This window comes from Pantherophis guttatus, chromosome 8 (assembly GCF_059756535.1).
Source record: "Pantherophis guttatus breed Tessera chromosome 8, ASM5975653v1, whole genome shotgun sequence".
Classification (NCBI taxonomy): Eukaryota; Metazoa; Chordata; class Lepidosauria; order Squamata; family Colubridae; genus Pantherophis; species Pantherophis guttatus.
Window position 1 is genome coordinate 3,288,503 of NC_142070.1, and position 16,476 is coordinate 3,304,978.

At 48.7% G+C, this 16,476-nt stretch overlaps 1 protein-coding gene across 2 annotated transcripts in view; it reads right to left on the reverse strand.

The window, feature by feature from the left end:
* Positions 1-16,476, reverse strand: part of ATRN (attractin) — a 211,724-nt gene that overhangs the window by 104,133 nt on the left and 91,115 nt on the right. For both annotated transcript variants that reach the window (XM_087874805.1, XM_060687203.2), the window contains exons 15-20: positions 14,898-15,079; positions 13,573-13,789; positions 11,612-11,797; positions 10,753-10,992; positions 8,604-8,741; positions 3,457-3,550 (exon numbers count right to left, since the gene is read on the reverse strand). In XM_087874805.1, the coding sequence (XP_087730931.1) occupies positions 3,457-3,550; positions 8,604-8,741; positions 10,753-10,992; positions 11,612-11,797; positions 13,573-13,789; positions 14,898-15,079 (1,057 nt within the window). The remainder of the gene's footprint in view (positions 1-3,456; positions 3,551-8,603; positions 8,742-10,752; positions 10,993-11,611; positions 11,798-13,572; positions 13,790-14,897; positions 15,080-16,476) is intronic.

Genomic DNA, 16,476 nt, shown 5'->3' on the forward strand with positions numbered 1-16,476 from the left:
TTCGCGGAAACACGGTAAGCGAATCACTGCAGTTGTTCAGTGAATCATGTGGTCGTTAAGCAAATCTGGCCTCGCCCCCAATGACTTTTGCTTGTCAGAAGTTGCCAAAAGTGTTCACATGACTCCGGTCACATGCAACCCGTCATAAATACGAGTCAGTTGCCAAGCGTCTGAATTTCGACTACATGACCATCGGGATGCAGCAACCGTCGAAACTGGGAAAAACAGCTGTAAGTCGCTTTTTTTCTGTGCTGTCGTAACTTCGAACAATCACTAAACAAACAGTTGTAAGGCGAGGACTGCCTTGATTGCGCAGGAGCTGTCTAAACACACAAACACACAAGCACAGAAGTCTTCAAAGTTGGCCGCTTTAAGACTGGTGGACTTCGACTCCCAGAATTCTTCAGCCAGCATAGCTATGCTGGCTGGAGAATTCTGGGAGTCGAAGTCCACCAGTCTTAAAGCGGCCAACTTTGAAGACCTCTGCACAAGCGTATCCAGTTCTCATTCTGCTACCTGTTGTTTTCTTGAAACAAAGCCTTCGGGAGAACCCCGTTTTCTTGGTTACCGTTAGGGAAGCTGACATGATACAATATTATCTCATGAAATTTAGCTGCAGAAGTGCAATGAATCCTGCGCTGGCTATATTTCGATCCCTCACCAAACGGGAGAACGACGAAGGCCGGGTAGGAAGCGAGGTTGGGCGAAAAGGAAGAACGCTTTCCACGCCTGTCCCAAAAAACTCTTGAATTACGAAAGGCCTTCTCACCCAGCTCCCCAAACACGACCAACTCTCTGAAGCTAACTCAATTATTCCTTTATTAGGAATGCCGGCAGCCCCGGCAAAAAGTCTCCTTCTCACCGCAGGCTAACAAGTCCGCCCATCCGGAAGATGAATAATTGTCTGCCACATCTATTCATCTCTGCCCCCTGCCTTTTATCCCCAGAGCTAGGGTGGGGCTTTGCTAGCAGCAGTGGCTCTTCCGTCCCAAGGACTGGCCCATAGATTTCCACTGTTCTCCTCTCCTCTGCCTTCTGTGCATCCATGCATCAGGCACTGGACCCAGCTGTTCCTCCTCTTCCTCATCAGCCACCTCCAGACCTGGGGGCTGTTGACTCTCCATCTGACGGCTGACGGATGGTCCAGGCTCCTCCTCCCTCTCTCTCTCTCTGCCAGCTCCATTCCCTCTTCCCCCTCGGTGATCCTGATGCTAACCCTAACTCCCACCCTGCCTCCTCCTCCGATTCGGCTGCTGGAGGTGTTGGCGGCCGACAGGCCACGACAAAACGGAACTTAGGAAAGGGAACAGCGATGGGTGCTTAGGAGGTTTTCAAAAAATAGCCTGAACAACCATTTAACCAGGACGGTATAAGGTCTCCTGCCTTGAGCAAGAGGGGTTGGACTAGATGACCTCTGAGGTGCCTTCCAGTCCTAACGATTCTGTGTTGTATGAACAGGGAAGGGACTGATCTTTCGGCTGAAGCAAAATCACTCACACGGCACAGCTAGGCCGATCCGATCCTTCTGGGATTTCCCGTCAATTTACTTTAGGGTGAAGGAAGATGCAGAATTTCGCCATGAAAGTCGTTCAATGCGCAAATAACTTCGGAGGCTACCTGTGTTAACTTTGGCAGGCGATACGGAGATTGCGCAATCAACTTTTTAAAAAAAACAAGGCCTCTGTAACCACTGGGGTCTGTCCTGGTGCAGAACAACGAAGTTGGAAGGGACCTTGGAGGTCTTCTAGTCCAACCCTCTGCTCAAGCAGGAGACCCTGTAGAATGTTAGACAAGTGGCTATAACTATATTAGACAAATGGTTGTCCAGTCTCTTCTTAAAAACTTCCAGTGTTGGAGCACCCACAACTTCTGGTGGCAAGCTGTTCCACTGGTTAATTGTTCTAACTGTCAGGAAATTTCTCCTTAGTTCTAGGTTGCTTCTCTGCTTGATTAGTGTCCATCTGTTGCTTCTCCTCCTGCCTTCTGGTGCTTTGGAGAATAAGTTGACCCCCTTCCTCTCTGCTATAGCCCCTCAAATATTGGAAGACTGCTACCATGTCCTTCTCTTCATTAGGCTAAACGTGGCTAGTTCCCTTAGTAGCAGCTTATGGTGCACACAACGACTGCCCTATCTTGACAGTCACAGCACATCCCCCCTGTTCCCTTGCATTTCAGGAGGTGTCCTGTGGACATGAAAAAATACACAATTTCTTCTAAGTGTAGAGGAAGCTATAAAGTGGATTAAATAACCCTCTGTGACAGCCCTTCAAATATTGGAAGGCTGCTATCATATCACTGCTGGTCCTTTTTTATTATTATTATTATTATTATTAAACTTTAGTAGGCATACCCAATGCCTGGTCTGCTTTCTTGTTTGAAAAGTTGGGGGTGATAGTTGGCCATACATTTATCCAGGTGGCGTTTTGGAATCTTGAGATCTCTCAGCTTGCTTATTTTCTCGCAGACGTTTCGTTAGCCAAAGTAGGTAACAACATCAGTGCTAGAAGGGAGTGGGGTTTGCAGAGTGGAAAAAAAAAGGAGAAATGGGGAGGTTAAAGGAGGAGGAGGAGGACTGTGATGCTATCTGAGCTTGGCTGTTTTCTTGCAGGCATTTCATGACGCACCTAGGTATCGCCATCAGTGCTATCGGTGTTATTGATTACTGTACTGTTACTGTAGCACTGATGATATAACCTAGTTGGGTCATGAAACGTCTGCTAAAAAAAAACAACCAAGCTCAGAGAGCACCAAGGACCCTACAGTCCTCCTCCTCCTCCCACACCCTACTCCCATGATGGCGAACCTATGGCACACATGCCACAGGTGGCACACATGCCACAGGTGGCACACGGAGCCATATCTGTGGGCCCGTAAGCGTTGCCCTAACTGAGCTCCAGCGTGCACATGTGCGCCAGCCAGCTGATTTTCGGGCCTTTCAGGCCCACTGGAAGCTGGGAAACGAGCTGTTTCCGGCCTCCGGAGGGCCTCTGGGGAGGTGGGGAAGGCCATTTTTGCCCTGCCCAGGCTCCAAGAAAGCCTCTGGAGCCTGGGGAGGGCGAAAAACAGGCCTACCGGGCCCACCGGTAACCTTTTCGTTGTCGCGTGACAAAACTGGGAGTGTGGAGGGGTCGTGCGCACATGCGCGGGGCCACTGAATTATGGATGTGGGCACGCTCGCGCGCAACCCTCCCGTGCTACCCTCACTTTTGGCACACGACGGGAAAAAGGTTAGCCATCACTGCCCTACTCCCTTCTAGAACTGATGATGTAACCTAGCTGGGTCATGAAACGTCTTGCAAAAAAAAAAAAAAGCCAACCAAGCTCGGAGAGCACCAAGGAGACCCTGATTTCAACCCACAGCTACAAATATTCCCCTTTATTGGCCTTTAGATCACCAAGGGCAGAAGGGCAGAAGAGTTAGGGGCTACCCAAGTGTTTTCCAAGGATGGCACTCACAGTTGGCATTCTTCTCCTTTGATCCCTTTGGTTGTGCAGAAACATTTCCCGGTGTTGGTGTTGCAGATGGAAGCGTGGCCGTTGCACTTGCAGGCTGGAAGAGAAAAAGGCATTTCCGACAAAAATCAATGCAAATTTTTTTTCGTAAAGGAGGAGTCAGTTAAGTTTCACGCAAAATCAGGCAGGCGGAGAGCTTTTCCGGATTTTCCTCCGGCAATGCGGAGGAGAGTCCTCGACTTACGACCACAATTGAGCCCCGACATTTTTGTCGCTAAGCCAGACGGTAGCTAAGTGAGTTCCGCCCCATTTTGCGACCTTTTCCTGCCGCAGTTGTTAAGCGGAGCACCACGGTTGTTAAGGGGGATCTGGTTCCCCCGTTGACTTTGCTTGTCAGGAGGTCCCAAAAGGGGATCGCGTGATTCCCTGGGACGCTGTGACAGTCATAAACGTGGGTCAGCGTTCAGACGTGCCAAGCGTTTGAATTTTGATCACGTGACCACAGGGACAACGCAACGGTCGTAAAGATGAAAAAGTTGTAAGTCCCTTTTTTCAGTGCTGTTGTAACTTTGAACGGTCACTACAGGAACCGTTGCAAGTCGAGGACTACCTGTAGAAAAGACAGGGTGTTCCTCCTCTTAAGCAGAAACGCAGGAAAACACGGGGTGTTGCATCCACGCACGCTAGACACGTTTAGCAATCCAGATCTGAACGGGAAAAGGCAACCGAGATATTAGAATATTAGAATAAACAGAGTTGGAAGGGACCTTGGAGGTCTTCTAGTCCAACCCCTTGCCCAGGCAGGAAACCCTACGCCACTTCAGACAAATGGTTGTCCAATCTCTTCTTCAAAACTTCCAGTGTTGGAGCATTCGCAACTTCTGGTGGCAAGCTGTTCCACTGATTAATTGTTCTCACTGCCAGGAAATTTCTCCTTAGTTCTAAGTTGCTTCTCTCCTTGATTAATTTCCATCCATTGCTTCTTCTCCTGCCTTCAGGGGCTTTGGAGAATAGCTTGACTAGCTTGAGCGGGTTCAGAGCATGTGGTGGGAAGAAGGCACTTTGCCTTCTTCTCACCACAGACAGACAGACAGGAGGGGGGGAGAGAGAAAGAGAGAGACACAGAAACAGAGAGAGACAGAGAGGGACGGAGAGAGGGAGACAAACACACAGACAGAGAGGGGGAGAGAGACAGAGAGACAGAGAGAGACAGAGAGAAAGGGGAGAGAGAAAGGGGAGAAAGAGAGAGAGAGAGAGAGAGAGAGACAGGAGGAGGGAGGGGCAGAGAGAGACAGAGACAGAGAGAGACAGAGACACAGAGAGAGAGAGGGAGGGAGAGAGAGAGACAGAGACACAGAGAGACAGAGAGACAGAGAGAGGGGGAGAGAGAGAGACAGAGACAGACAGAAAGAGAGAGACAGAGAGAAAGGGGAGAGAGAAAGAGAGAGACACACACACACACACACACACACAGAGAGAGAGAGAGAGAGGTAGGAGGGGGGATTTAGTAGAGGGGTTGTCTGTAGACGTAATAGCATTCTTCCTGTCGGTCAAAGTCAGGGCGATCCTGCATCTGGAGAAGGAGTGGTCGGAGTAAGGTCTCGAGATCGGATGGCGGTTGATTGGAGCAGGTGATCGACTGAGGAGTGAGGGGATGATTTGGGGGGTTTTGACTTACTGAGGGAGAGAGAAGGAGAGAGAGGGGCAGAGAGACCGAGACAGTGAGACAGAGAGAGGGGAAGACAGAGAGAGGGGGAGAGAGAGAAAGAGAGAGAGACAGAAACAGAGAGAGACAGACAGAGAGACAGAGAGGGAGGGAGAGAGGGAGACAAACACACAGAGACAGAGAGAGACAGAGAGGGGGAGAGAGAGACAGAGACAGACAGAAAGAGAGACAGAGACAGAGAGAAAGGGGAGAGAGAAAGAGAGACAGAGAGAGAGACAGGAGGAGGGAGGGGCAGAGAGAAACAGAGATAGAGACAGAGAGAGACAGAGAGACAGAGAGAGAGAGGGAGGGAGAGAGAGAGACAGGAAAGAGGGGCAGACAGAGACACAGAGACAAAAGAGAGAGAGGGAGAGAGGCAGAGAGAGACAGAAGGAGAGAGGGGCAGAGACAGAGAGACAGAGACAGAGAGGGAGAGAGAGAGAGAGAGAGAGAGAAACGTTCCTTTCTTCTCAGAAGTCATGACTTTGATTTGCAAAAGTTGTCAGCCCTCAAGGCTGCAGAGATAAGCTTTTAAGTGCGTCACCAACACCTGCCAGAACAAAAATCTCAGAAAACAGGGGAGGCTAAATTGCGAAACAGCCCACGGGCGCATTATATCAACACGGGCACCACCGTCGCAGCCCCGAGGCTAATCCGAGCAAATGTCTGTTATCGTGAGTTTGGCTCCACCTTGCGACTTTCTTTGTCGCAGTTGTTAAGTGAATCACTGCAGTTGTTAAATTAGGAACACGGTTGTTAAGTGAGTCTGGCTTTTCCCATGGACTTTACTCGTCGGAAGGTCCCAAAAAGGGGATCGCGTGACCCCGGAGACACTGCGATTGTCATAAATAGGAACCAGTTGCCAGGTGTCTGAATTTTGATTGCACGGGCACGGGGACGCAGAATGGTTTTAAGTGTGAAAAACAATCCGAAGTCACGAAGTTTTGTTCAGTGCCATTGTAACTTTGAATGGTCACAAAATGAACTGCCGTAAGTCGAGGACTACCTGTATCCGGGGACTACCTTAGTGTCGTCTGCGCTTGGTGGTTTTCTTGCAGACGTTTTATTACCGAATTAGGTAACGTCATCCATGCGTTACCTACTTGGGTCATGAAATGTCTGCAAGAAAACCACCAAGCTCAGAGACCACCAAGGACCCTGTTAGAAAATGAGTATTACCTACATTGTTGGGTTGGCAATATATAAACCCTCAATACAGCTTTAAGACTGCTGTATTGCATCATACTGTCTCCTGATTGGTTAGCTCTGTGGCCAATCTCCTTAAGAGGGAGCTTGAAACATGGTTTGTTTCTCTTTGCTATTCTGTATCTCTGTATGCTACTGTTTGCAAATCCAGAAGAACTGTTTATTGTGAATGACTACGACAACTGGTAAGAAGACTTTGTTATTGGATTATCCCTGGACTGTCGTTTTGCTATCTCCTGCTTTATATGTGTATGACCTGGACTGTTTATTGGACTGTGCCTTACTATTTCCTGAAAGTAAACACAACTCAGTGTATGTGTGTGTTGACTGTGTTTATTCGTACCTACTCTCAATTGCTTTCATGTACACACCCTTGCTACTCAAGGGTTACTCTGCGAATTCCTTAACAGACCCCACAATTTAACCCTGAGCTATAAAAATAATCTCTTCAAAAGGTAAGGACCTCAGAGCATCTCAAATAGGATTAGATTTAGGTTTAGATCTGGGCTTTGACGCAGCTATTTCAGAACCCGCCATTCTAATTTTCCTAGCTATTACTTGGTGGATTTGCTGGAAAGTTGAGAGGTCAGGACGATGTTGCGAAGTCCACTTTGTGTTGAGCTTCCATCTTCTGACAGATGGTCTCATGTTATTCTATTTAGTTAGCTCCGAACTAATTCATCTCTAAAGCAGTGTTGGTATTCAGCCGGTTCTATCCGGTTCGGGTGAACCGGTAGCGGCCGCTGCAGGAGGCTCCGCCCACCCACCCGGACGTCATCACGTCCTGTTTTTGACGCTCTCCGCATGCGCAAAAGGCTCTCACGCGCTCACATTTGCGAACCGGTAGCGAAGGTAAATGAATACCACCCCTGCTCTAAAGGTAAGAATCTGTAGAGATTTTCCGTCATCCAGATCATGGTTGTCCCAAGGTGCTTTTTTTTTTTTTTTTATTTGATTTATATGCCGCCCTTCTCCGGAGACTCAGGGTGGCTTACAATGTGCTCAGCAATTTTTCAGCAACTTTTCAGGAGGCAACTGGATTTTCTGATTTTTTTTCTTTTGAAGAGGTTTCGCTTCTCATCCAAGAAGCTTCTTCAGCTCAGACAGGATAGCGGGTAAGGTTTTCGTGTTAGTCATGTCCGACTTTAAGGCATCGTGCTCATCTCGTTTCTCTCCCGAGGGAGCCAACGTTGTCCAAAGACAATTCCCGTGGTCACGTGGCCAGCAGGACTCTACGCCGAGGCACACAGAACCGCTGTGACCTTCCCACCGAAGTGGTACCTATTTATCTACTCGCATTTGCCTGCTTTCGAACTGCTAGGTGGGCAGGAGCGGAGGAGGCCAGGACGGGAGCTCACCCCGTCTTGTGGTGCTTGGGTCTTGAACCCAGGCTGTCGGCTCTCCAGCTGACAAGCTCAGCGTCTTTAACCAACTGAGCCATCTGGAGTAAAACTAGTCCTTCTCAAGAGTAAAAGGACTGAGTCAGTTTGCTGGTTTTAGGAACTGGGAATTTGCTGTTTTTTTTAGGGACTGGCACGACAGAGTTGTTGTGGTTTTTTTTTTCAAAACGGGGTCACTGCAGCTTGTCTTTTGAGGTTATAAACCACCACAGCAACAATTTTGCTTGTTTCTTTTTTTTTTTTTTCCCTCCCCTCTCCAGTTAATGACTGTGAGTAAGCTATTTTAAGAGGCTTTTCTGCCTGAGAAGCAAAACGGCGTTCCGGTGGGCCTGCAGGACTGGGATTCTTAACAAGGTATGCTGTGCGAACCTCTCCTCTCCCCGAGACGTCGCTATCAATTTGATCAGGGAAGGAAAGCATGCATTCCTCCTTAATTAAATTACGCACAGGCAGACAATAGCTGGCCCATCTTTTTCAAAGCGAGCAAAGGACTCTCGGAGACAGGCAAACAATGGTTAGGCACCAAAAATAATGGGTTGACAAGCAGCCAGCTTTTGGTCCCTGGTGGAACCGTGCCCTCCCTCCGAGCCTTCACCGGCGGAGCGAAAATCAAGGGCACATAAATAAGCAATGCCGTGGGCGTAACATTAGACACATTTCCTCAATCCCACCTAATTTCATCGAGAATTTCTTGGCCCGGCATCTTAAATTATTGAGTAGGGAACACAGGCGCCCCTTGATTACCGCTGCCTGCAAAGAGCATCACGACGGCCAGGTGGGAAAGGTACAATTGTTTGGTGCTGGTCTGCAATCAAGAGGAGAGGAAGGACGGGACTTACGCTGGCAGGTCCCTCCGTTCGTGGGGTCTCCATAGTAACCGGAGATGCACGTCTCGCAGTGTTTGCCCGTGGTCAGGTTCTCACATCGCTCGCAGACGCTCTCGTTGATACATTTGCTGTGCCCGTTACACTGGCAGGCTGGGGACAAAAAAAAAAAAAGAAGATGGTTTGTGTCGGTATCTCTCACGGCCACCCAAGTGTCGACTTCTGGAGGCTGCCCCAGTGCTCGGCTTTCTTGACAAGCAAGAACAGGGCCCCCCGAAAAGGAGAGCTGGCCCCCGGTTCTGATGAGGCGGGCTCTGCTTTCTAGACTCTAGCTAGGATGAAAGGAATGTCCTACAGCGGTGATGTCCAACCTTGGCAACGTTAAAGATCGGTGGACTCCATCTCTCAAGAGTTCCACGGCCAGCCAACGTCCGAAAATTGGGGAAAGGGATGTGAAGATTTATGCGATGACTGAACTCGTGGGTCGATTCTATTCCAATCAGGCCTTGGCTGAAGTAGCTTGGCGCTATGGCCGCATATGGCTTTCCGAGTGTGGGACTCTGAATGGGGGGAGTACGTAGCGCTCTCTGAGCTTGCAGACATTTCATGACCCAACTAGGTAACATCATCAGGGCTAGAAAGGGAGTGGGGTTTGTCTCTGTTAATATACAAGTGGCTTCTCTTGCCAATGTTGGAGAGGGAATGGGTTTTCTCTTCGGTGGTTCCTTGATTAGACTCCTTCATTGGGGAACTACCTATTTAGGGAACTTTAGCTGTGGAGTGCTTGGCCTGCTGTCTTGAGTTTGGATGTTTTCATTACCCAACTGCGTGAGATCATCCTTGCTGTGATAACGATACATTAATCAGTAAGATCACTAGCGTGGAGGATGTTACGTAGTTGGGTAGCTAAATGTCTGCACGCAAATAACTAAGATCAGAGAGCACCAAGGGCCCCGACACAGAGGTGAAATTCAGACGGTTCCTACCGGATCGCACGACACGGTAGTGTTGTGGTCCGCCAGCAGCCTGCGGAACTGGTAGCGGAGTCGGACAGTGAGGAGGCTGGGGAGGAACATGGGCCAGTCCTGGAGTCTGGGGAAGGCTCAGACGAGGGCTCTGCGTCGGAGGCAGAGATGGGGCCAGGGCCATTGGGGAGTGAGGTGTGGACTCCGGAGCCTCCAGAGTCGGACAGCAGAGAGGCAGAGGAACAGGAAGATCTTGTTCCTAGTGGACGCATGCACAGAGCTGCCAGAAGGCAAGAGCAGCTAAAGCAAAAGGGACGACTCGTGAGTAACGCCAGGAGATGATTGGCCCCTCCCGGAAGGCTTAAAAGAGCAGCAACGAGCCCGTTGGGTTCTTTGTAGAAAAGCAACATATTAATTCCAGTGCTTCTTGTCAGCGTCTCTTGAACTTTGTGGGGTTTTTGCCAAGAAAAGCCTTTGGCAGGTTGTCAAAGACATCAAAGGTTGGTGATAAGGCCGACGGACCGGTTATGAAGAATTTTATTTTGGACTAAGCTGAGAATGAATGAATTCTCAGCTGTTTTAATAAAATAAGTTTGTTGAGGATTGAATTGTGTTTGGTAATCACTACGTGGGCCTTGGTCACAACAGGTAGGGCCGAATATGTGAAGCCCTGCCCACCCACGTGGACGTCCTGATGTCCCTTTTTCCCCGATGATTTTCAACCTCAACATTTGCAAACCGGTAGAGAAGGTAAGTGAATTTCACCCCTGGCCCTGCAGTCTTTTTCCTTGTCCTCCTCCTCCCTCTCTCCCTCTCCCTCTCCCCATTCCCTACTACCATTGATGATGTTACCTAGTTGGGTCATGAAATGTCTGCAATAAAACAACCAAGCTCAGAGAGCACCAAGGACCCCACAGTCTTTTTCCTCCTCCCCCTCCCCCTCCTCCTCCTCTTCCTCCTCCTCCTCCTCCTCCTTCTCCTCCTCCTCCTCCTCTCCTCCACTGGCTCTTATCCACAAACCCTAGCACTGATGATGTTACCTAGCTGGGTAACAAAACATCGGCAAGCAAACAAGTAAGCTCAGCTATCACCGAGGACTCCACAGTTCAACCTTGAGCTCCAGAGATTCTCTTTCTCTAGATGCTCCGAATTGGGCCTGGATCCCTGCTTGGCCACCTCGAAAGAGCCCTCTTCAATACCTGGGCACTGGATAAAGGACCAGTTGTATTTGTTCTCCGTCAGGCACAGGCTGGCATCCAGGACGGGGTCTGGGTAGGGTTTTCCCGTTGAGGGCAGGGAGACCGTTGGCATCTTCATCGGAGCCCTCGAAGAGCCTTCCATGCATCGGCCCTTCCCGGTGTTACTGGGATCTGTGCACCAGCCGCACCCCGGTTGCTCCAGGCAGTGGCTGCAGGTGAAGTAGCCCGAACAGTTTTCAGCTACGGGGAGAAAGCAAAAGGAACGCTCAGCGACGGGAAAGCGTCAGACATACAGGTAGGTCCTCGACTTACGACAGCAATTGGAGCCCCAAATTTCTGTTGTTACACGAGATATTTGTCAAGTGAGTTTTGCCCCATTGTACAACCTTTCTTGCCACAGTTGTTAAGTGAATTACTGCAATTGACAAATTAGTAACCTGGTTGTTAAGTGAATCTGACTCCCCTGTTGACTTTGCTTGTCAAAACATCTGCGAGAAAACCCCCAAGCTCAGAGAGCACCAAGAACCCATAATCCTTGTCCTTCTCCTACTCCTCCTCCCTGCAAACCCCATACCCTTGTAGCATTGATGATGTTACCTAGTTGGATAATGAAACGTTTGAAAGGAAACCCCCAACCTCAGAGAACACCAAGGACCCCACAGTCCTCCTCCCCCTCCTCCTCTTCTACTTCTTCTCTGCAAACCCCACATTCTTCTAGCACGGATGATATTACCTAGTTGGGTCATGAAACATCTGCAAGAAAACCACCCAGCTCAGAGGGCACCGAGATGCCCTTTGCCCTTCCCTGGATCCCCCCCACCCGCCCTTCTGACCCCAGCAAGGAAGAGAGACGGCTCACGTGGACAGCTGCTGACGGTGTGCCATTCCATGCACTGGCCATAAGGGAAGGAGGCCACGTACGCGTTGGAGTCCACGCACTGCTTCTTGTTGCTGCACCACATGCACTCGGAGTTGCTGCTGGTGCATTCGCTGCACGCCGTCCTCAGGCCGCAGGGGGTGCGGCACTGCTTGGCGCTGTGATTGGCTGCGGGGGGGGGAGGGGAGGAGAAAGTCACCAGATGCGGCACGGGGTGAGTGCAAGCGCCTTCTCCCAAACACCTGCAGAGGTCCGGCGCAAATCAGATGGAAACCTAGACACCGTTGTCTGATGGCAGAGATAGACCTGGAGGTCCATTGAGTCTCCCTTTTGAGATACTCGAAATGTTTATTTCAGGGAGATCAAGGTAGTTCTCAATCTAGTATTAGACAAGTAATGCAGCTGTAATGAAGACCAAGGACACAGAACATAGAAATTAGAATAATAGGGTTGGAAGGGAGCTTTGGAGGTCTTCTAGTCCAACCCCCTGCTCAGGAAGGAAACCCTATACCCGTGATGGCAAACCTCTGGCACGTGTGCCAGAGGTGGCACGGTGAGCCCTCTCTGTGGGCACACACGCCTTTGCCAGCTGCTCTTCTGGTTTCCGGCGCACACATGCGCGCTGGCCAGCTGGTCTTCACGAGTACCGGAGTGCTGGAAAACGACCCAAAATATGCCCCCAAACCAGGCCATTTTTCAGGCCCTTTTCAGGCCTTTTTTTGGGCCAGTTTTCAACCATTTTGCAGGCCGAAAAACAGCCTGAAAATGGGCTGAAAACAGCCATGAGCAAGCCAGCCAGCTGGTGTTTGGGTTTTCTGCACTCCGGTGTGCGCACATGCATGTGTATTCTGGTTTGGGCACTCGGTGCCGAAAAAGTTCGCCATCAATGCCCTCTACCATTTCAGACAAATGGCTGTCCAGCCTCTTCTTAAAAGCCTCCAGTGATGAAGCACCCAGAATTTCTGGTGGCAAGCTGTTCCACTGATTAATTGTCCTCACCGTTAGGAAGTTTCTCCTGTAATTCCAGATTGCTTCTCTCCTTGGTTAGTTTCCACCCGTTGCTTCTTGTCCCGCCCTCAGGTGCTTTGGAGAATAGGTTGACACCCCCCCCCCACAAACTCCTCTCTGGGGCAGCCCCTCAAATACTGGAAGACTGCTATCATGTCTCCCCTCCTCCTTCTTTTCTCTAGACCAGCCATATCCAATTCCCTACGTATGTTTTTTTCTCCTTGATCCTGGGTATGAAGTTCTACACCAGTGGTGGGTTTCAAATTTTTTTACTACCGGTTCTGTGGGCGTGGCTTGGTGGGCGTGGCAGGGGAAGGATACTGTAAAATCTCCATTCCCCCCCACCCCACTCCAGGGGAAGGATACTGCAAAATCCCCATTTCCTCCCGTTCAGCTGGGACTCGGGAGGCAGAGAACAGATGGGGGCGGGGCCAGTCTGAATTTTTACTACCGGTTCTCCGAACTACTCAAAATTTCCGCTACCGGTTCGCCAGAACTGGTCAGAACCTGCTGAAACCCGTCTGTCAGACTTCGATGCTATCTCAAAATAAATGAATTTCCAAACTGCCAATCTTTAAGGAAATCTTTTCTTTAATTGAGCACAGCAACCGGATCATGACTCGATGCGGACAAGACTGACCTTTTGCCCCCCAATCCCTCCCTTTCCGATCCCCAAATCTCTGCTTCTCATTGGCTATCTTCCAAGTCATTCCCCAGACTTCTTGTCTCATCATTTCCCAGGAATGTCTCTCCCCTCCTCATTTCCACGACAACCCGGCTTCAAAGGGATTTAGCAGGCAAAAGTTCAGAGCTTATCTCTCTCCTCTCTATGCCAGCACTGAGGCGCTGACATCCGCCTCTGTTCTACACCCTGCACAAAAAGCTTGGTCCAGGTGGGCCGTTGGCAACATGAATGAAATTGAACAATGCTTTACCTGGCCTTTCGCAGACGCTGCCGTTGACCAGGTTGATGCAGGTGGCGGCCTTCAAGCCTTGGTTGCTGGGCTCCGCTAAATAGCTGCAGAAGCCGATGTCACTGGGTTCCCCCGGAAGCCACCGGAGCATGGTGTTGGTAAAGGGAGACATGTCCTCCCAGCACCAGTACGAGATGTTGATCTTCCTCAGTCCCACCCAGGGTGTCAAAGCTTTGGGCTGGGGGTGAGGAGAGGGAGGGAGGGAGGGAGAAAAAGAGAGGGAGAGACAAAGAGAGATCAACTAGCTGAACCGTCACTGCAGGTTATCTATGGAGATTCTCAGCCATCCAGGACACGGTTGTCTCAAAGGTGCTTTTCCAAGAGGCAACTGGACTTCCTTGCTTTTCTTTGAAGACGTTTCACTTCTCATCCAAGAAGCTTCTTCAGCTCTGACAGGATGGTGGGGGAAGGGAGGATTAATATTCCTTGCAGACAGCTGGTCATTTGCATCCTTTTGAAGAGAGTCCTTGAGGCCACTTGTGAGTTTTTCTGCATCGTCAGGGTCACCGGAGTGGTGCAAATGGGTCTGGAGCCTTCTTGGACCTGCTGAAAGGACTGTGTTGCAGACCGGAGACAGATGATGTTGTACCCTTCTTCCTCTATTGAGAGAGGGTTGTTCTATTTTGACGTAGATGGCCTCTTGGACCCCCTCTTTCAAACCAGAGGTCCTCTCTGTCCAAAGCAGATGGACTGCTGACTCTCGTCCTCATGGGTTTGTTTTCCTATGTTGTGCCATGCGCATGTGAAGTGGTTGTTTTGTTTCTCCATCAATTTCTCCTGTCTAAAGCACAGTCTTTTCAGCAGTTCCAAGGACACAGATAAACCGCCAAGTGGCCTCAATGACTCTCTAAAAGAATGCAAATGACCAGTTGTCTGCATTATAAAACCTTCTATTTCCCACCATCCAGTCAGAGCTGATGAGCTCAAATTTGAACTGTGGGGTCCTTGGTGGTCTCTGAGCTTGGTGGTTTTCTTGCAGACATTTCATTACCAAACTAGATAACATCAACATTTTTTAAAAGGAGTGGGGTTTGCGTGGAGGAGGAGAGAGGGGTCCAAGTAGGTAACATCAGTGCCATCTCCCTCCTTTCTAGCACTGATGATGTTGCCTAGTTGGGTCTTGAAACATCTGCAAGAAAACAACCAAGCTCAGAGAGCATCAAGGACCCCACAAAGTTACTTGGGCTCTAATTCAGAGATATGTTGTATTTCCATCAGGTCCCACCCACCCAATGGGTATTCCTGGACCCCCAGCTGAAACGTGGGAAGGGGCACAGATCACTCACCGAGGACTGGGTCTTCTGCAGCTCCTTCAGAAGGAATTCCACCTTCTTCTGTGTAGTGAGGGAGGCCAGAGCCGCATTATGGCTCCTGCAAGCCAACTTGGCGTTGTCGTAGCTATCTTTAGTGTTGGTGATTCTCAGGCAAGAATTGCCCACCAGGTGCCACGTTGCGCCACAGATGTTTTCTGCAAAATAATCATATATAAAATATATTTATTTATTTATTTTATTTTATTAAATTTCTATACCGCCCTTCTCCCGAAGGACTCAGGGCGGTGAACAGCCACAAGATAAAACACATAAATACAAACATTTAAAATAAGTTAAAAACGAATCAAATAATTTGGCTGAATTTAAAATACCCCATAATTTAAAACAAATTAAAATTTACATTTAAAAAGGGGAGAAGATTTAGGCTTTTATTATTATAAAATAATAACCCACAAATTCCTTTCTTCCTTCCCTGGATGAGTGGATAGGAAAGGCACAATTAGCAAACCACAAATGCAATGTGTGATGGTTAGACCAGCATTTCTCAACCTCAGATGCCTGGACTTCAAGAGTGGGGTGGTGGCCTAGAGGTGGAGCTGTCGCCTCACAATCGGGAGGCTGTGAGTTCAATCCTAGGTAGAGGCAGATATTTCTCTCTCTGGGCACTATGAGAATATATCTGATGAATAAAACTCCGCATTGGCGACAGGAAAGGCATCCGGCCATTAAAACAATCTGCTAGCTACATTCAGTTGCCCAGACTCCACCCCGCAAGGGATTGTGGGTTCGTTAAAAAGAACAGGATGAGATGCGTGGACTTCAACTGGCTAGGGAATTCTGGGAGTTGAAGTCCACACATCTTAAATTTGTCCATCTTTTTGTTATCATCACTAATGTATTTACAGGTAGTCTTCAACTTACATCAGTTCATTTAGTGACTGCTCAAAAATACAACGGCACTGGAAAAAGTGACTTATGTCCATTTTTCACACTGTTGCAGCATCATCTGATCAAAATTCGGCCACTCGGCAACTGACTCATATTTACGACCGTTGCTGTGTCCCTAAGCTCACGTGATTCCCTTTTGTGACCTTTTGACAGGCAAAGGGGAAGCCTGATTCACTTAACAACCGTGCTCCTAACTTGACAACTGCACTGATTCACTTAAGAACTGGGGCAGAAAAGGTCGTAAAATATCTCCCATATCAAATAGTATTGTTCATCTTCCTGCTCTCTTATTTCAAATGTCAATCTACTCATTTCAGCACAGTCCAACATTTTCATAATAATTTCTTCATCAGTAATTATCTTCTCTCCTTTCCAATTTTTGGCAAATACAATTCTGGCCGCTGTTAAAATGTTCACAATTAAGTATTGTAATTCTTTATTAAATGTCTCTGGTTTGATAAAAAAAGTATGGAGATGAGAAAGTATATATGAAATGTTTAAATATGTATTTTTAGTTTAAGTAAAGAATAATCGTTATATGAGGAGATTTGGAGAATTGTAAGCACGAAATGATTTTAACCGGTTGAGATGCTGTCTATAATCGTTTGTAAGGATGATATTTTTATGTTATTGTTGTTGTGTT